The 20,951-nt window shown below is 42.3% G+C and overlaps 1 protein-coding gene across 1 annotated transcript in view; it reads right to left on the bottom strand.

The window, feature by feature from the left end:
* pde4d (phosphodiesterase 4D, cAMP-specific) overlaps nucleotides 1-20,150 on the bottom strand; it is a 137,742-nt gene extending 117,592 nt beyond the window's left edge. Inside the window, exon 1 of the mRNA XM_078284983.1 lies at nucleotides 19,960-20,150. Coding sequence (XP_078141109.1) covers nucleotides 19,960-20,150 — 191 coding nt within the window. The remainder of the gene's footprint in view (nucleotides 1-19,959) is intronic.
* Nucleotides 20,151-20,951: the final 801 nt, after the last annotated feature.

Below are 20,951 nucleotides of genomic sequence, written 5' to 3'. Positions count from 1 at the left end.
ATTTGTTTAATTAATTAGTACTATGTGTTTTCATGTTGATGTCTAGGTTTCCTTCTGCATTGCCCTTTTCAGCAGAGATAGACAGTGACAAAGCATGCATCTGACTGGAATCAACACCCTAAGAAACCCCAATACAATCAATGGCCAGGATTGATCTGTGTGGGTCAGCTTTGATATACTACATCCCCTTTGGAGGACAGCTGTACGACCTCTAGGTAATCACCTTAGCTGACCTCAATATCTTCTGAACTGAACATTGTGTGCGTGTGTGCGCGCAAATGGGTGAGTGAGAGAGAGAGAGAGATAGAGAGACACAGAGAGAGAATACTGCATAGATGTGTGCTTGTAGTGACCTTTTGTATAGAGACGATGTGCATTTTCACTTTCACCTTCACTCCAACTCTCTTAGGACGACCTCTCCTCACGACTGTCTCTCCCCATCTCTGTCTCTACATTTTTCTGTCCATCCGTTACCATTGAACATCTAAGACTCTATCAGATAATAGCTATTACGAAATACAAAGTAAGCCCAGGTTGGTATGTTTGAATGCTGTGATTTATTATTACCTCTGCCAAGGAGGTTACATTTTCCTGTTAGTTTGTTTGTCTGCCTGCCTGTCAGCAGGATATCTCAAAAACTCATGAACAGATTTCTGTGAAATTTGGTGGACAGATAAGCCTCGACCAAAGGAACAATTGATTTGACTTTGGTGATGATCCAGATCTGGGATTTCTGCCAGTAGATAATTGTTTTTTTTTAGCCATAACTATGAAATAACAGATGGAGACTTGATTCCAAATCCTAAGGGTATGTTTGCAGGGTCAAGAAATCAATTTCACTTCAGATTTAATTGATAGGAATGGTGTCTTTGTATGTAACAGCAAGTTGGAGATTTGTTCAGCATTGGCAGAGGTTTGCACTCACTAACTGCCTTTCAGTTGAAATACATTATTGACAAAGTTACAAATAAAAGAGCTGGTTGCAGTTCCATAATGTTTCATATTGCGATGTTTTTATAATGCCATAATAACCAGTTTTAGATATTTCTATTTTTATTTTTTGGTGCACGGCTGTTTTTGTTAATATTTTTTCTTCTAACAGTGGAGGCAATTTTCAGAGTGCAGGGGGTCAACACTGCTGAATGTAGATAAAACACTGTGGCTGGCTAAATTCTAAAGTGTGTGTGCATGTGGGTGTGTGTGGCTTCTGTATTCGGTGAAGGAAATAGAGCGCTCTCATTACAGCATTCTGCTATGTGTGTTTGTAAAGCCATTGCTTTCCCACAAAACCCACAAGCTTGAAGCTCCGCAGCTGCTTCTGATGACAACAACATTTAACAGCTACATTCCAGAGGGGTTTTAATCTACAACTGCAGCCCCCAAGGTATCCATCAACCCCACAACAAAATCAACAACAATAACAATCCATAACAAAGCAATGACAGACAGCTAAGGTCACTTGCAGTAACAATACAGACAGAGACAGCAGGGGAAACTGCTGACATGTTGTTGGCTACCCATTGATGTGGGGCTACAAATTAAATCAGGAAGTCACTTTGCCTCAGTGTGGTTACAGTAAACAACATCACCGTGGACAATCCAACATTACACACGTGTTGTTGCCAAAGCAAGCATGAACTCCAAAAATGTTCAATTAAGTGTGCAATGATAGGGCCTCGCTGTTCGATATTCAAGGCTTAAAAACCCTCACTAATGAGAGCGAACTTCCATGCTTGTCCATGTGATACACAGCCATGTGGAACAATGCACATCACAAATTGCATCGCTGCGTCTCATTTCTACTCATTCCATATGTCTCGGTAGCTACAGGAGTGAGCCGGGCCTCGGCGCTTTCGTCAACCAGCTTTGGAGCCTCTTAATCTAGCTAGACTTCTCATTAGTGTGCTGTAAATCAACAGTAACAGACATCTGCAGAAGAGTCAACCTCGCAACATTGTCACTATTCAAGCCAGATGGCACAGACAAGATGTATCCCACAGAGACCACTTAGAAAGACCACAATATGCTGCACATTTGGAGACAAAGCTGGCAAGAGTTTTACTGGTCCAGTGGTGAACTTAAAAAACAAACAAAACACAAAAATAACATCAAACATAAACATTACAGTACACTCAGACATTCGGACATACTGTACAAGTATAGATATATAAATGGTATGAAGTATAGCCAAAACGGAGGATCGTCAACAGCGACCCTTGACAAAGACGTATCCTTACAAAATGAGAGAAAAAAAAATCATTTAACTAAATACATTAAAAATCGAATTAATTCGAACCCAGAAAATCATAAGCATCTCACCCCCTCTCTGCCTCGTATTTCTATAGGCTATTTTTAGGTCACTATAAATTCACTTCTTGAACAGACAAATATGTCACAAGGCACTTTTTGACATTTTAAATGTCATGATGCTTGCAATTTGTGATGGCATCCACTTGAAAACGGATAAATCTTAAAGTTAAACCTAAATATCTGTCTCAGTCTTTTAGTCTGGGGATAGAATCTAAATTCATCTCTTATGACTCTTATGCACCAGAGGGATCTGTATCTGTGATGGGAGGGCAGTAGTGTGAAGTGCTGATGTAGTGGACGGTCCTTGTCGTGTGCTATCATGTTTGCTTTGCGGGTGTTATCAGTAGTGGTGAAATTGGGCAGGGTGGATGTTGGCAAACCATGATGTTTGAGGCTATGTATGTGATCTTGGACAGTTTGTTTTTGTTGATAATGGTGAGCGTTGGGTAGAAACAAATGGAGCCATACATGAGAAGTGGATGCATGGAGAAGTCATAGCAACAACAACAACAATGTAGGAAAGCAGAAAGAAAAGAAAGAACAGCAAGGAAGACAGTCCTAAAGGGTTGAGAGCTGGTTTGTATACTGATAGACAGCTAGGATGCTAGCCAGTTTGCTACATTTTCTATGTAGCCAGCTAGCGGTGCTAGATTATCCCACAGAGTTCATCGGACAGCTCATCAAGATGAGTGATGACATAGATGAGTGATGAGATAAACGTTGGGGCGTGAACTTGTCAAACTGAAGGGGGGAAGGATAGCATTTGTAATACACTTTGCCGCCTCAAGGCAAAAACCTGCTATTGTGGCTTTAACTTGTAGTTAACACTAAATATATAATGTACTTCTCCTGAGTCTGTTAAAATGTATCTAAAATGTAAAATATACGCAGTATGCAAAACCGAGCCAAATAAACTTTTCACATTCACTCAATCCCTCACTGTATCCCTCAATCCCTCATATTCCCTACAGCATCATAAGGTTTTTTTTTTTATTAAATTGCATTACAAATTCCTAACCTTCGGTTTGCCTTTAATGGAACAGCAGTGGTGTATTTGGAGAGAGTGAAATCCTGCCTCCGTTCTGCTCTGTGGAGCTCAACCTATCACCAGAGAATGGCAGCAGCTCAGAGACACCGGGGACCAGAGGAACACGGAAATACAGGTGAACAGTCATGTACACAACTCCTCTCTGGGGAGAAAGTAAGACACCGAGAGAGTGTGAGAGAAAGTGAAAGTGAGAGAAAGAGAAAAATAGAGAGACAGAGAGAGACAGAGAGAGAGAGAAGGCAGTAGGTAAGAGAGAAAGCCAGGGCCAGAAGGAGTGATTGGGATCTGCAGTAACAGAAGAACTAGGGACATACAGTGTAGCAAGATTATAGTCACTTAAAAGACAGAAAGTTCAGAGTCATAGAGAGAGAGCTGCCAGAGCTGCACTGCTGTGGTCTTTGACAGGCCTTGTTCAAGTGTCATTACTCTTGTTTTCTATCATCCTCTGTCATGGTCTCAATTTTAAAAAGCGAGGCAATCAGCAGACTGCACTGTTTGAACCACTAAAAGAAGCGGCAAGGCATGACTGTCAACAGAAACATCAAAATTAGAAAGTGCGCAATAATCCCGACCGGAGTTGATGACTTTCACCATACAGTTTTCAAACGTGTCAGCTTTTGGCTAGAAAACGTTTTTAAGTGCTTAGGCACTCTAGCTAAAAGGGACCACTGGTATGATAGAGAGAGAAAGTGAGTCCTTCGCTCCTTGAGCATGACCCAGTTAACACTGCATAGCATCAGAGATGGAACCGGCTGCAGACCAGAGGACAAACAATGATTCAATATGATGGACAGACCGGCAGTCTCATTAAATACTGACTCGGGGGAAATATGCTGGAGGGCATACCTCACTCATTATTGTACACATCTCTATGATAACATAGAGATGTGTGCAGCTGACAACTATAGAGGCACACAATCACAAGACAGTACGAACGCACTGGAGAGCTGTAGCATTCAAGTTGTGCTGGGCGGAACATCAGTTAGATATCGAATATAGATGAAGTTCTCTCATAGGTTGATATGAAAAACGATACAATACTTTATTCTTATTTCCAGTGTATCTTAATGTAAGAAAAAATTATTTATCAAAACATTCTCTTTATCTCTCCCTTGCTTCCCCTTTAGGCAGCGGGCAGACAGAAATGGACAAAACGTATGAAATTTGTATACGGATCCGTTCTCTCTCGTTCTCTCTTTCCGTTCTTTGTCTAATTTAATTTGCAAAATGGAGGTGTGGCATTTTTGAAAAAACCCAGATGGATAATCTGTAAAAACAGAAACATGGATATTGACAAGCGCAAACTCCTTGCTGTTGCCATTCTTGTTCACAGATAAAAGAAAATATCAATATTAGGATTCACAATTTCAACATCGTGTTTCCAATACAACTAGCCTTGAAGATCAATCGCTGCACTAACATTATGCCAGGCCATACTAGTTCTGTATGTGTCTTTGGCAGGCTGGTCAGTGGAATTAGTTTCCGTTCCATTTCCATTTTTGATGGATATAATATCTGTCCCCCTTAACCTCAACACTGCCCATTTGTAGCTAGTGCGAATACTGGCTGTGTGTGTATAAGAGAAATAGACCGAGACGTGAGAAGACAAATGAGTTAAAATGCCTTCAAGAATTTAGTCCCCTAGAAAGATTATGTCGCCTCTGTTGTATGGATGTGGTGTGGTTTCATAGTGTTAGCTAAGGGGAAAAAATTACAGTTGTTTGTAAAGTTTGCCTGAGAGCAGAGGCAACGAAGAATGACAATGCTACAAACTTCTTCCACCACCTCAAGCAAAAGCATGTTGTAGAGTATGAGGAGGGTAGCAAACTCTGTGGGGCAACATGACCTGCTCCCGGGCTAAACAATGCCCTTGTTGTATTTAGGAAAGGAAGTTTGGAGAACACATGGCAATATCAGGATACATCAAATATCAATGTTTGATATCACCTTTAAGTCACATCGCCCTACACTAGCCTGCATAGGCACTTTTAAGTGTGGACTTACAGACTGATTCATGGATTTATCAGTATATCATTTTGACTTGATGGCTTCATTGTCAATGCCTGCAAGTAAGGGTGGCACAAAAGTTTTGAAAACTACTGATATTCTGACAATTTGAGTTGTTTGATTTCATAGCACAGAATCATCAACTATGTGAGCTGATGGAAAAATGCAGCTGGGACTTTTATGGTCAAAATACATAGTTCCACCTTGTTTTGTACAGTCCGAAACACTACTGTACCCTGTAGCCCTTTAAATATGAATTTATGACATGTTACAGTTGAGCCTTGACTCATCTTGAGCTAAACGATGCAGATGCACACAGACAGGTGGGGCATTCAGGAGGGGAAAGACGTTAGTTGGGCACATTTATTGACTGCTCATAGATGCCTTCCAGACACATCAGAAATTTTCATCACTGGTGCATCTGGAAAAAAAAAACAGGTACGACAGTGTAACAGACTACCACATTTTCCCATAGCCTCACCTTACTGTGTGCATATACAGTATAGAAGAGAAAAGTAAAGAATAAGTATGGCACAAATGGCAGGAAATTTACAGCTGTTCATATTGTGAGGCTGTGAGCTGAGTGTGTGCCTCCCGCTATGCTTCCACCCACTGCCAGGTGAGCTTATTGAGAGATAGGGATCTGGATGGGTCTGAAGTGTGGAAGTCTCTTAGCACTGATCCTACTGTAGGAGGAAAATGGACAGTTCAGCACTGACTAATTCTAAAACTTTTTCATGGTAGAAGAACCAAGGCTGTATTAGAAAAATCACGAATCTATCTGTAGACCAGGGACTTTCAAAAACTGGGTGAGGACCCAAAGGTAAAGAAATGTAAGAATACCCCCCCACCGCCCCACCCCTCCTCTTCCCGCCGCTCTAAAATGTGAGGTAGGATTGATTTTAGAAAAGTATTTTGAATATTTTCAGAATGTGAGTATCCAGTTAAGAGTGTTGAAAACTGCTTTGGACAACAACTTTCCTCCTCTCCTCCTCTCATCTAATACTCTTCTGACACTTCTCTCTCCCTGCACTCTGCTCACTGTCCTCAAAGCATCCTCAGGAGATCTCATCACTAATGAAATCAGCGCACCCCTCTAACTAATGTAGCCATGGCGACTATTTCCCAAATGAGCGAGGTGACCTTCTATGAATGCATTTAGGGAAAATGGAAGCAGATTATAATTCACCTCACACAGAAGGGATCTATTTCATACTTAATAAATCTAATTTAATGTACAACTGGCCTTAAAGTTTTGCCATGCAAATTGATGGTGCAAGTCGAGGCTTTGTGGATAGATTTGTTAATCTCTGACCTTCTCAAAGGCAGAGATTGCATAAAGTGACAAAATAGAAATGATATCGCAACAGTAGGGGGGAAATGAGTGAGAAACACAGACTGTGATGAATGAAATTTACCTGCTGCACAAAGTTGTAAAAATAATTTCAGGTGGCATATATGAAAGTTATGAACCAAGCCAGACTGGACAGTAATCCTGGTGGGCCACATCATATTTAACTAATTCACAGCAGAGGTTTCTCTGATGATGTAACTCCAACGGATGCCACACTATCTGGAGGGTTCTACTAATGGCTCTGAAATAGGAGCCATCAAAACCAGCATTTCCATTCTTTCCCCATGGCTCTCCTATGAAATCCATCTCCTGTTAATGAGCAAATGGTCCTGGGCAGATTTATTAGGCAATCAAATTCCCCCAGTGACATGAAATCAACTCATGATTTATGCTCTTAAAAGGCAGTTGTTGTTACAGAACAAATGGTACAAATATGCCAAATCAGAATGTGGATTATACGTAAACAACACAGCCAACACCTTGTAATGATAGGCCAATCACTCACGGTAATGACAGTTGGCACACAGCAGTCCTGTTGGTGGTGTAACAGTAGGCCATTTCAGGAGGGCTCCCTTGATCACTTGTTTATGTAAACAGCTTCACATCAACAAAAAAAGAACAAAAAGAGGCTATTTTTATTACTATAGCAAAATTGTACATTTTCTTTATGATCACCTCTTTGTGCCCATGCAGACCCAAACATACCACTAGCTGCCTGTCATTTTCAAATGAAGCTCCTTTTGTAATGCCCACAGTAGTATACAGGAGGTAGACAAACAAAGGACGAATGCCATTGATGTCGACATTGTGTGAAATGCATGATGTTGCTTCTCTAGCAGTCCACAACAACAACACCAAAAAAAAACATGCATTATGCATGCATGCCTACAGATGTGCTGCTGCTTTTATATCTGTCCCAAGGAAAACAAAAATGTAAACAATAGATGACCTTGTATTTCAGCAGGGTAGACATCAAAAAAGTGGCAATATACTGTAGCTGACAATGTACTGCAAGTCTTGGCATTCAATTTGTTTTGGTATTATATATTATAATCACCTTTCAGATAAATTGTATTTACTTCAGTCCAATTTTGATCCTGTAAATTGTATGAGTATTATAACTTTAACGATAGACATTTTAAAACATAAATATAGCTATGTAAATAATTCACTGATTCAGTAACACTGAGCTTATCCGTCCAGCTTCCTCTGGCACTGACGGAGAGCTGGAGGACAGAAGTTGCTGAAGTGGTGGAGGTGCACTCCACTGCAGGGTTACTTTCATGTTTCATGAGCAGAGCATGCCGGTGCAGATGTGTGGCAGGTCTTCAGATGGGAGCTGACAGAGGAGGCAGGAGAGATGTGGGCCTAAGAGGCACATCACTCAGGACCAGGCTACTGGAGGAAGAATGGGAATCGATAGCTGTAGACAGCATGCATGTGACTGAGCGTGAGAGAGAGAGAGAGGGAGAGAGAGAGAGAGAGAGAGAGAGAGAAGTAAGAGAAGAGGAAAACAGGTGAGAAATAGTGTTTGTCAGTATGAGCCTGTGTGCACACATCTATGTTATCTGTGAGTGTGCGCAAGTGTTTGTGTAAGTGAACCGGGGGAGGGGGGGAACATATACCTCAGAGGAACTGATTGAAAGAGAAGGAAAGAAAATTGGCAAAGGGAAAAAAAGAATAATCAAGAGCTGAGAGAAAAAAAATCGGAGACAAAAATCTAAGCCCCATGAATGACGCATTGAAGCCTATAGCATGACTGACAGTTTCCACAGCAGCCCGCCTCCTTATAGCGCAGTATGTATGAAACCCTGTTCAGGTTTGATCCTGGGAGTGCTGTATCAGGTTGTTTATGGTTATTTCTTCCAGCAGGTGGTAGCTAATGGCTGCAACCTGCAACCTGCAATCTGTTGCCAACTAACAAGACCACATGCCTTTTAAAATGTAATACATGCAGACAGTCAGGAAATTTCTGTTTTAAAAGCTCTACCCACAGCTTTGATACAGATGTCCATTTAGCAGCCGAAACTGATCAATAATTCATGAGTCAGTCTCTCTCAGAGCGATCAGCAGACTCTAGACCAGACCAGCCACTAGCCTAACTAGAGAGTTTTTATCCCCCTGTTGAGTGTAATGTGATCAGTACAGCATGGCCAGCCAACAGCTCAGAAAACCATCCAGCATCAAGCTAGTCAAGCAGGCAGCCTTGAGAGGCTCTGGCTGCCAGCCCTTCACATGGTGGCTGTCATTAAAAACAGCTTTCAAGCATCTTTTTAGCCCAGTTGACGACCGGTGAGGAAAACAGGCTGGTGGAGGGGTTTGAAAAACAATCACGTTCCTGGTGGTGAGGTTCAGATGAGTGGCCAGCTCCTCTCTGGTTCCCCGCCAGTGTTGGAGCTGTGGAGTGACCTGGTTTCTGTTTCTCATGGCGCCATTTCAGCACAGCTCCTCTCTTCTGCATAGCAATATTGTTTTCCTTGAGCCAGTGGCACACATACTGGCCTGTGGGTCCAGCTGGACATTGTCTGGTTTTCGCATGTGAAGAATATGTTCCATTCAGTCTGTTTATGAGCCATGCTGTACAATGAGACATGCCTATATCAAACACTGATTTGCCCTGTTGTGAACTCCCCTAATTCCAAACAACAGATTGCCTCTGTGTCCAATTCCACTTTGCGAACAAAATTGTCTTTTTTGCCTTTGTATGAAAACAGTTGTCAAATCATTTCCCCTTGGCCCTCCTAAAAATTGTCTGTCTTAACCTCAAAACAATGAAAGCAATTTTTGCTACCATTTTCTGTTTGTGGTGACACTGAAATTGCTAGCAATCAGTGAAACAGTGGTGTGTGCTACTGCTAAATTGCCAGTGAAAGAAAATGATCACTTTACCATGCACAAAAGAGGAACAGCAGAATCTGTTGAACCCTCACTGCATTGGCTCTTATAATTATGCTGGTTTAATAAATGTCAGGAGCTCTAACATACAGTGCCTATGCACTGAGCATAAACAACATACAGTATGCTTGCTTCCTCCACACCATTTACCAATATACGTAAGCCCAGTGCAAAAACAACCTCTTGAACCACTTTCCCAAAAGATGTGTTTTGACTCTGTATCAAAAGACAATGGATAGCACTAGACTAGCATCTTAGGCCTCAAGCGCTCACCTTGAATTAGGGCTAGACAAGAACTTAACAAGGTTTTCAAAAACAATTCTTCACAGACAATTGTCTATAAGAAATGATTTGGTGACGACACTAGTGCCCGGTACCTGAAATTAGAGTTAATGTTGAAGTAAGGGCAGTCACCTTCACAGTCTGTAAATCTGTGTTATTGAAGTGATTTGGGGATGAAGGCTAAGAGTTCATTCAGAATTCCTCTGAAACAGGATAACATGCTGAAAGTAATCCATAAGCCCTTTCATAACCCAAAAACCCCAAGGATCAAATAATCACATTACTGGTTTCACAGTGAATTCAACAAAGAACAGTTGGGAGGTCTTGTGTCCAATAAAAAGTGAAATTTACAGGCGCATGCTATTGACCTTCTAATGGATTCTGACTAGGTGTCAAGTGGATGTGGATTTTGTTGCAGTGTTTGTGGTCATTTCATCCAAGGCACATAACTTACAGTCATATATGCATCCTTACAAAAGTTATTCTATGTGCATAAAGCTCAGTCTAAACCAATCTTTGATCAATTGTCGGTGCATATGCCTGAGGAGGCAGAAAGAAATCTGATCTTTCACACAGAAATATATATAGCTGTATTATTAGACAATATAGTTTCCGCACACTGTACACTGATTAAACAACGACAGAAATCAATGGAATCCTCTATACTGATATTTGTAGTTGTTCCCATGATGCTTTTATAACCTGAATAGGACAGTTTTATTGGTGGAGAGACTGCAGTCAGGCCTGCAGTACTATCACAAGCAAGTCTCTAATACATATGATGACCAGTCTCAAGTAGCTGTGGTTTTACTCTATATTTGACAGACTGAAATTGACTTGTCACCACAATTTGTCTGCATCACTCACTTCCTAATGCACATGCTCATCTTTCAAAGCCCGGCTTAGTTGCAGAGTCTGAATAACATACTCAATACACCTTCTGTTTCTGTCTGAACGGACAGATCAATAAGAGCCAAACAAGGAGTAGCATTCACCTAATCATCAGTCCTTATTGCCTTTCATTCTGTAACACTGAACACAGGACAGAATGTGTAGGAGCCAGATATCATGACTCTACATGACCCACTTCATTGTCCAGGTTAGATGATATTTGATGCTGATCTATGATAATGAAAAGTTTAGGACGATGTTCTTGATGCGTTCATTAGCACATTGCAGAGAGCTCTCTCACATGCCTGGGAGTACAGCCATAGATGTGTGTGTGTCGTGCCAGCGCTGTAGCAGCCTATGCAGTATGACTGAGATTATGGCTGTGACTGGGGTTATATATAGCCACATACCCAATGGCACTGCCCGCTCCGCTCACTAACACCCATGGGATCTAATGACATAGCCAGGGGGTTACGCTTCATACTGGCTAAAAAGCTCACTCCGGCAATGGCAGGCACAGTAGGTGGACGAAGCTGGCTGGAGGAAAATCAACGACCGTAAGTACAACCTAGAGTGAAGGAGCGGGGGTGCGGCGGGGACAAAATTCCCCCCTTCAAGCTCTCAAATGTTTTTTTTTTTGTTGTTGTTTTTTACGCGTTTCCTTTTCCATCCCCTTGAAATTCCAGCCTTGTTTGTGATTGGTATAGGAGAGAAAGAAGAGAAATCATGATTGTCCTCTTCATCGACATCTCTACAGATAAAGCACCACCCCCCCCCCCCCCCCCTCCCCCCCTGCAGCGTCCCCATGGCAGGGACAGGCAAGCAGCGGGAGCGGAATGGGAGAAATGCCATCTCCTCATCATAGGATGCTCCAGATTCTTGCTGAGGTCTCCCAGCCTTCAGCGGTGTCCGGGCCCAGTCGAGGCTGTGACACATTTGGGTGATGTGTTTTACCTTGGGGCTGCTGGGCCTTGTGCCAGACCAGCCGCTCAGTAACACATTCACACAGGCAGCCATGAGACACACAGAGCAACATCCAATGTCCACAGAGGAAAGGGCTTGCTGTCTCTCCACATATATGTAAGAATGGTATCTATTTGCTGAGAGGGTGGTTTTTCTTATTAGGCTTGTCTGGGGACAGTGCCTCAGAAGTTTTTTTTTTTTTTTTTCTTGGTTTATATCTGTCTGTTCTTATCAGGTGACATGTCTAGTTTATCTGTGTCGCAGCAACAACTCGATTGCTCAGTTTTTCATATGAAGACGTGGCTCGGCCGATGCATTGCTAATTGGAAAAGTCGATCAAATACATGCCTGAAATGTAAATAACACCAGTGCTGTGTAGGCTGCAGAGTGTCAGAAAAGTCTGACTAAGGATGCTAATTAGCATTAAGACCTACAGGAGGAGAGACGTGATCTTCCTAGTCAGGCAGTCATAGATTAGCTGCCTCAGTGTCCCTGTTCACCTATTGGAGTGCAATATACTTGTTCCTTAATCAGCCTCTAGTGTGAAATTTGATTTGTTAGGATTAACCTATGAGACTACAGCATACCTACTGTGTAATTAACCTCCAGAGGCAAATTGGAAATTGTTTCTCGCCTTGACAGATCCCCTAAAAATGTTGCTTACCGCGAGCATTGAAAATCCAACAAGGTGAATTGCATGAACATATCCTGTGAAAAGTACATATTTCACCTTGTTAAAATACATTTTCAGTGCAGTATTTTAACAGCAAGAGTTTTTATTCAGCTCACCATTTCCTAATGTCACTCCCAACTGTGCACCCCTCTCTCTCTCTCTCTCTCTCTCTCTCCCACTCTCTCTCTCTCTCTCTGTCCTCTCTCTCTCTCTCTCTCTCTCTGTCCTCTCTCTCTCTCTTTCGCTCTCTCTCTCTCTGTCCTTCTCTCTCTCTCTCTCTCTCTCTCTCTCTCTCTCTCTCTCTCTCTCTCTCTCTCTCTCTCTCCTCTGTGTGACTATTCTGCCACTGTGACAGGGACCATTCTGTCTGATACCCAGAAAAGCCAATGTGCTTCCTAAAAGCTGACTGGCTCTGCAGGCGAACATCACTCATATCTGAACCCCCCCCCCCCAAAAAAAAAAAAAAAAAAACCAGGCAAGGGGCAGAAACTTATATTACATCTGCAAAAGCCACTTGAAACAGGGAGCCAATGTGACCTCAGATTTCATTTCAGTTGTTTCTTTTTTTCCTCCTTACTTTCAAGCACAAGTGAGTAATTAGAGCAGAAACATTTCCCCACACACCCGGGGTGTCTGACTGTGGAGTTGCTTTTGTGGTGTAAATATGCTGTCTATATGCAGGCGAGCTTCACCAAAGCTGTTGTTATTGCAAGCGCCACTGTTGTCATTTTTAGCCACTCTGCTTGCTTATGCGCTTATGAACATCTGAGCATCCAGTCCTTGTCAGTCACACATACAGTAAGACTATCCGTGCACAGTCATGAATCTGTGTTGTGAGGCAGCTTGGTTTGACTGTCATCTCAGAGAATGTGGTCATCATGTATTAGTGATGATGTAAAGTGTTCCTACCTGTCTTTCTCTCTGTCTGTCTCTCACTCTCTCTCTCTCTCTCACACACACACACACACACACACACACACACACACACACATAGCAGAGTTTTGAATTTCACTACTGGCATTATAAAAACACGTACAGTACTCATTAGGGATCTTACAATTATTATGAAAAACATCTCAAATGTACATCCTCTATTAAAATCGCCAAACAGAAACTGCCAGTATCCGTTCACAACACACCACATTATGAATAACCTATTTCCTGTGCCCTGCCCTGCCTTTCATCAATGCCTTCCTCTCTTTATCATCAGTTTCCTTTGCAATACCAACTACACCAATATCATTCTCCCCAGTGTGCTATGACATGCCAGATTGCCAGGATTTAACTGACAAAAGATAACCTAGATATAAGCATAAACATAACAGCCTGTGATAATTGTGTATACCACGTCATTACTCCTATTCACTTTGCCTCACCCTGTGGGTGTAGTGGAGTGTAAACCCACCTGAACTGGGTTTATCCACCTTTTTATTTTGCGGATTTTACCCTCCTTTTTAGAGATAGATGGAGAGATATTTATGACCTAAATTAATAGTATACAGTAGCCTACATCACTGCAAGTAGTGTCAAACTGATGTAAGTTATGAGGACAGGGTGTTTTTAACGGGAGAAAAGCATAAACCAACGCTTTTCTGAAAATGTAACTGATTTGCGTCTACATTATGGTTGTTTGCCTTACGATGATAACCGACTGGAGGTCATAGTTTACCCACCCTTTATTTACCGCGACATTACTGTACAGAATGAATACTTCCTAAACTGGGATTACAAAAAGTGCTGTACCACAAAGGTCGAGCATAAACCGAAATGTAGTATAACCTCCTCAAAGTTAGGACTAAATTCGAGGCAAAGACTTCTCCGCTCTCGCGCGTCAGTCATTCACACAACGCCCATCTTCACCGAGAGGAGATTAAAAGAAGAAAGCACTTTCCCTTTGCCCTTACCGTCGAAGACCTTGAAACGACGACGGCCACGACATCCTGGATTTCTTCAAACCGGGTCGGTGCCCCGTGTCCACTGCGTAAGTCCGGTCCATGTTCCTCGGGCTGAGGTATCTCTCTGTGTCCGAAAAGCCTCTTTGTCTCACGCGGTTGTTCTTGCGTACTACCAGCGCGTGGTGGAGCGGAGGGAGCGCTGCCTGGTTCTGCTGCCTCCACAGATGTTTGGGCGCTTTCGCACTTCCACCGGTTCCGCTGCCGGCCACCAAAGACGCCGTCCCCACTTTCCCGCAGGCGGAGTCCATCCTCCGGTTGTTTTGAAAAATAATAACACTTAGGAGGAAAGCATTCAAATGTAATGAGCCGAGGCGGATTAAGAGCACTGCTGTTTAAGGTGTTTAAATAAAATTAGCCCCGAAGACAAAATTTTAAGATATTTTACAAGTTTATTAGGCAACTTTGTTTTACAGTTACGCTGGGTGCTTCACGTCCAGGTATTTGTTTTTGGAGCTCAAGTAATGAGTTTGACTCCATTAACTTTATCTTTATTGCCCAGCAGAAACAGATTTGACGTAGCCAAGATGAATGAATCCATTTACGCATCACTTAACACACCTCTAAAACTGCTGCTTAAAAGGGAAAAGTGTCCCTGAGTGAGGCTACGAGGAGAACCTGTCTGAATTTGATTTCCAACTGCTCCCTTTTCTCTCCGCATACGCCCATTTCAGCAAGGTGCTTGTGTGATTGCGGCAGTGCTTCAGATTGCGAGATATTCAGCATTTACAGGACAGTCCATACGAGCGGATATTCTCTCCAGGATTATGCAAACTCCTACAAAGCCCTGCGATAGTAACTTTACGCACGGCATGCGTAAAACCATCCACGAGGTGAGAGGAGACCAGTCTCAACTGTCCTCCCCTTCTCTAGTCCTCTGCAGGATCCAGCAGCGACGGGATATAGGAAACAGGATGATACATTAAACATGAGAGACCCACCCAAAGCACCTCCTCTGAATGCTCCATGAGTGAAAAGGAGGAGGTGGGAGAAGGCAGAGAGCCAGGTAGCCAAATCATATAAGAACAGTGAACTAGTTTTCATCATGCAATATTCCAAAGGAGATTTAGGTTTTCTGCAAAAAATACTGATACTTTTTGTTTCAAGTATATGTGCTATAAATTGCCGTAACAGGTGCATAAAGTTGAAGTAAAATGTAGCACAAAATCCACAACTTGTCAGAACCTTTTTGTAACAGCATGCATAAAACAACACTGCAGTTAAACAAAGCTTAATCAGGCTACACAGTAATCAGTTAAATTGAGGCTCATCACAGTGTGTGTGGCTGTGCCTGTGATGACCACATAGAGAGGAGTGCAAACATCCAACCGGTTAAATCTCCCCTCCTCTGTTGCATTTGGTTCATTTCTTTGTGTCTTCTGTTCCGGGGAAAGGAGGATTTCAGGGGAGACTCGGGTGTTTTCTCTCCTTCCTCTTCCCACACTTTCCTTCAGTTCAAGCCTATTACTCTGAAAACTAACTGGGTGGGGAATGCAATTTCTCCTGCTTCAGCAGCAGGAACATCATCTTTTCAGAAACAAGCTGGTCGAAAACAGAAGTGGCAGCTAAGCACAATGGGAGCAAAAAGAAAAGCAGCACCGACGTGCCATGCACATACGAGCAATTGATCTCTGGACTTTCCTTGTGTTGGTCCAGCTTTGCCTGCTTAAGTTATTACATGCTCCATGTAGGGAAGCCAATCCGTTACCTTCATTCATTCATTCATTCATTCATTCATTCATCCATTTTCCATACTGACTTATTCCTATTTAGGATCATGGAGGGGCTGGAGCCTATCCCAGCATGCATTGGGACCTTCACTGAACAGTAGGCTACAATGTGGATGGTCAATGTTGTACATTTGCACACCTTGCATAATATGCGCTTAACTGGGCTGTCGTAAACATTGTAAACTGCAAACATCTGTTAACCTGTAGTCAACATCTTTCAAGCCACTATGGTGCTTTCTATTAGCATAACGAAGGTACTGTATCTTCAATATGTTCTATTTGTTGTATTATCTTCAATTTGTTTGATATCTTCTATTTGTGGTATTCTTATCTATATCATATTATTTGCTGCTACAGTGACCCAATTTCCCCACAGGGAAACAGCTGTTTGGATAAATTTAACTTTTATAGCAGCATATCTGCTTGATTATGCTTTTCCTCTCGTTGATAGCTTAAAGAAACATCTGTTGCCCACAGTGTCTCAGCCAGTTTATTTGTCAGTGTTTTAGCACTGGGTTGTGCTTACCTCATAGCGTTGACAGTAATATAATTAAAAAGTTACCTTCTTTGACTGTAATTCAGTTAAAATATCGATCTAAAATCCATCAACAACACTCTGTACACTCATAAGTGGTGTCATGGTGTTGTGTTGTTTACAGTGGAAGTGGCTGTCATGGGGCAGAAGAAGTGTTATGGTTAAGGCTGACTTGGGACTGGCTTCTACTGACACAACCCTAACTCTGGAAGGTGTTTAAGATGTATTTTGGAGGCACTGAGGGCTATTAGGTATGTCAGTATTAAATCAAAATCTCTACTACAGCAAAGGATGGAACTAATGCTGTCGTAAGTAGAGGTGGGCAAATAAATGATAATGGTACCGTCCTGTAATGTGTTAACATTATGAGAGAGACAAATGGGAAAGCAGTGTGCTACTGTGTGCTACTTCTGTCTGGGCCTATGTATTACTGTCGCACACACTCTCATTTAGCCACACACACACATACAAAGTTAGTGTCAGTGAACTCACTCAAAAGTTGCAGTTGGAACATTTAAGGAGTGCAGCATGTTCTCCATCCTTAATACTTCACAACTGTATATTTCTTTCCCTCTGCTGTGCTGAATAATAGATGAATCAAGCTTGAAGCAAAGTTAAGATATATGACCTTTGTTAAAATTCTCCCCATCACCCATTTTCCTCCCTGCAGTCCATTTGTACTTTGAAATTGCTTATACTTATGCTCTGTTATGAGACCAGTGAAATTTGCTTGATTTGGTGTTAAGTTAAAAACATGATAGACCTTGGCTGTAATTTGCAGTGAATAACACTACATGCACTGGTCTCAAATCATTTTGACCAAGAAAAATGCCCCACGTTTCATGGTTAGTATAGTTTAATGGGTATACATTTTCTTTGGAAACAGAAAGGTTACAATGATATCAAACAATTACATAATCAAAGCCACAGATGTTGTTGAGCATATTCTTTATTGAGCAATAAAACACCTAGACTATCTTTTTGGTTACACATCATGTTGTTTTCTTGTTTTCTCTGTGCTGCAGGCAGTGGAGTTGAAAAATATGATGACAAAAGATGAAGACTATCGCTTTTGAGGTTCTGCTCCATAGCCTTACAGCTATCTAGGCAGGAAAAAGCAATGACATCATAGCCATTGAATATAGTCGACAGGACGGTCTGAAATAGAGGAGAGGGTGACAAGTCTGTCCTGTCTTTGTCTTCTGCCACATAATCACACACTCCCCATTTCAAATTGCCTACTCCTTGCCTTTAACCAGCCAATGTAAAGTTTGAGTTCTGAAAGAGTTCCCAGAACTGGCCAGTTGGGAATCGCCTGCCCTTTTCTAAAGTTAAAATAAAGTTAGCTGACAATTACTGAGAGAGGATGGGCCGCCTCTACATCGGATGCCTGACACTTGTTTGGCATTATCACAACTACTGCAAGTAATTATTCAGTTCGGTATTGACTATGCATCTCGGTGATGGATAGCAGTTCTTCACCATAACAGTGGTGATACAGTTTTGGGCAAAGGAGATGGGAAATGCTCCAAGCTACAGACAACAAAGTGAGAAACAGGGTCAGAAATATATTCAGATGTTTCCTGGCATCAAGATGTCCCTGTGATCTAAGCAGCAATTCTGAGGCTGATGCAACTCCTTGGGCACTGTTGCCTATCGGAGTTGCCATGAAAGTTGCTCTGTGTATCTCTGCCCGAAGATGTAATTTAGGACTACAAGACATGCCGGCTTTTCCTGTTTCCGTATAAACAAGTCTAAAAGTCAATTAAACATTTTCTTCTTGTCTGAAGTCTGCTCACGAAGTCTTATATCACATTTTCTGATTAAAGTCCTTTAACAAGCTTAGGCGTCATTAATAAGCTGCTCATTTCCCTATTGTTTATTCATTCTGTGAGACAATCTGCAGGCCCCATCATCCTTGGCAGAGGAAGAGAAGGACAAGACAGGAACAAACAGGAAGAAAGGAGCGAGGTGATGCGTTTCCTTTCCTCATCTGGTGAATGCCGTGCCACTGGTCAGTGTAACGCAGGTAGCGAGTTGTTGATGCCTTTTCAAGCATGTTGTCATGATCAAAGACAAGACAGAAGAGCAGCACTCCCTGCAGCTTTTTGATTCACAGCTTAACTACCGTCTGTTCCCGTGTATAATAACTATACCCAACCTGTGACTGAACAAGTTTCTATGGGGATTTTCCATTGACAGATATGTTTTAGTACTGAACTAAACTATGTACATAATGGTTCAAACCCTTCAAAAAGTTCAATTATGTCTTCCCCTCTGTTGCATCTTCTCTGGTATGTTGTTCAGACTCTCTTTGTCTTTCCTCTACGAGTCAAGCTGCTTGGTGACTTAGCATCTGTCTCTGCCAAACCTCATTTCATCTCCACTCCTCTGATTGTACGCCGGCTTGGGGATAAACTTGATCGGCAGGGCTTCTGAGGGGCTTTGTCACTGCGATGTCAGGTACTGAGAAAGGGGATCGGCTGTGATTTTTGCCTCAGTCGCTACATGTTCATGTTTTCCAAGCACGGAGAGACTGTGAATGCCCACTAAAAATGCACATTTCTTATATATTTAATCGTACCCTTTCTGTGTAGTAATAATGGGCCAAAATCTGAGACATTTTGCACCTACCAGCTAACATAACATACAGCATGTTATGTTACACAAAAGGAATTCTGCTATACAAAAGCTTCTATAACTGCACAGTTTTAAAATTTGATTTCAAAATTACTTGAATACTATCATATAATAGCCAACTGTTCTTTATATATAGCCGACTATTCTTTGTGGTGAAGGTTGGGCTTTTGCCAAAAACAAGCATCAACGCCAGTTCTGAACTGTGATTTTCCAAGACAGGCTGTTTTTATCTTGTTTATCATTCCTCAAAGGGTAAATTACATTCCCCGTGTTTAAGAGCAGTAAGTCACAGTAGTGACTAAGATAGATCTATTAGTTACTTCATGAGTCAGACTCCTTCGAGCATGTCGTCAGTCAGGGATAATTTAAACAAATCTAAATAAAAACACACACATAATAGGAACAGGAATTGGAGGCTGAGTAACCAAAAACAAAGACACTGATACATTTCTTTGATAAAATCACTTCATTTGATTCTAATTTCCTGTGCCCTTATCAAAACAGAGAACAAATGTTGCACTCAATTCAACCTGTAAGCACAGAATCTGACAGCCAGTGATGTGGCCTCAGTCACCACAGGCGACTATCGATCCACCAACCCACTCCACTCCACTCTCCCTACTCTAATTACTCATTCCACTGAAATGCATTTTGTATGTGAGCACAAACGACCCCCTACCTGCTAGTGTCGGCGGAAGTGATGGCGATGAGTGGCGGGGTGCGTAGTGGCAGTGTGGTGGGGCGCGGCGGCACTGTGACCGTGTCTGGCTCCGGTTTGCGGTCGCAGTAGTACTGCTCCGCCTGTCTGAAGGCCAGGGGGGGCAGCTGGACAGTCCGACAAGACAGCCTCCGCACCAGGAAGGGCTCCATGCAGGTGACCGGCCCCGGCTCCGGGGACTCTGAGGAATCATCGGACACCTGGAGGGGAGGAGAGAAGAGGAGGCGAACAGAAGGAGAAGTCAGTAGAGAAAAGGAGCAGAGAGGAGAAGGCACTAGACTAGAGTGGATGGGAGGAGAGGACAGGCGGGAGAGAAGAGAGATGAGAGCATTAGAAAGGATGTTAAACACAGAGATTCCTCATTAAAAATATATGGAAGACAGTTAAGAAATTACACTGAGAATGGATAACAGATCAAGAGTGGATAACAGGGATTTAGCAGACAAGAGGAAATGATAGAATAGCAGTTATAGAAAGAGAATAGACATCTGACGGAGTCTCTAGACATCTGTGTAGCTAAGTGGGAATAAAATCAATATTTCAAATGCCCAGTAGATGGTGCTGGCCCCTGGAGAATCACATTATTGACTATGCAAGGTGTGACAAGAAGTTTCTGTTTGCGATCGGGCATTGGGTGAAAAACAGACTGCAGCAGAGAAGAGTGTCCCATCGCTCCTACACACCGCCATAGATTCACCCGGGTTTAGTCACTCGCGGGAAGTGAAAAATCGAAACTTAGGAGCAAAATACAAAACTTGGTCTGCAACAGAAGTGAGCAAGCGCTCCGTCCAGAGAAAGCTGGAAACCACTAACAATGGCTGAACCTACTGCGAAAAAGTTCGGTTATTTAGGTCATTACATGCTTTCCGGGTAATGAAGTACTCAAAATTCAAACAGTTACCTCTTGCTGCCATTTGGGGCCGCCAACATACAAAATTGCCTAGTGCAGCTTG

The sequence above is a fragment of the Centroberyx gerrardi genome, chromosome 8, assembly GCF_048128805.1.
Source record: "Centroberyx gerrardi isolate f3 chromosome 8, fCenGer3.hap1.cur.20231027, whole genome shotgun sequence".
Taxonomy (NCBI): Eukaryota; Metazoa; Chordata; class Actinopteri; order Beryciformes; family Berycidae; genus Centroberyx; species Centroberyx gerrardi.
The sequence above is the reverse complement of the archived record's forward strand: the minus strand, read 5'-3'. Positions and strand labels throughout refer to the sequence as shown.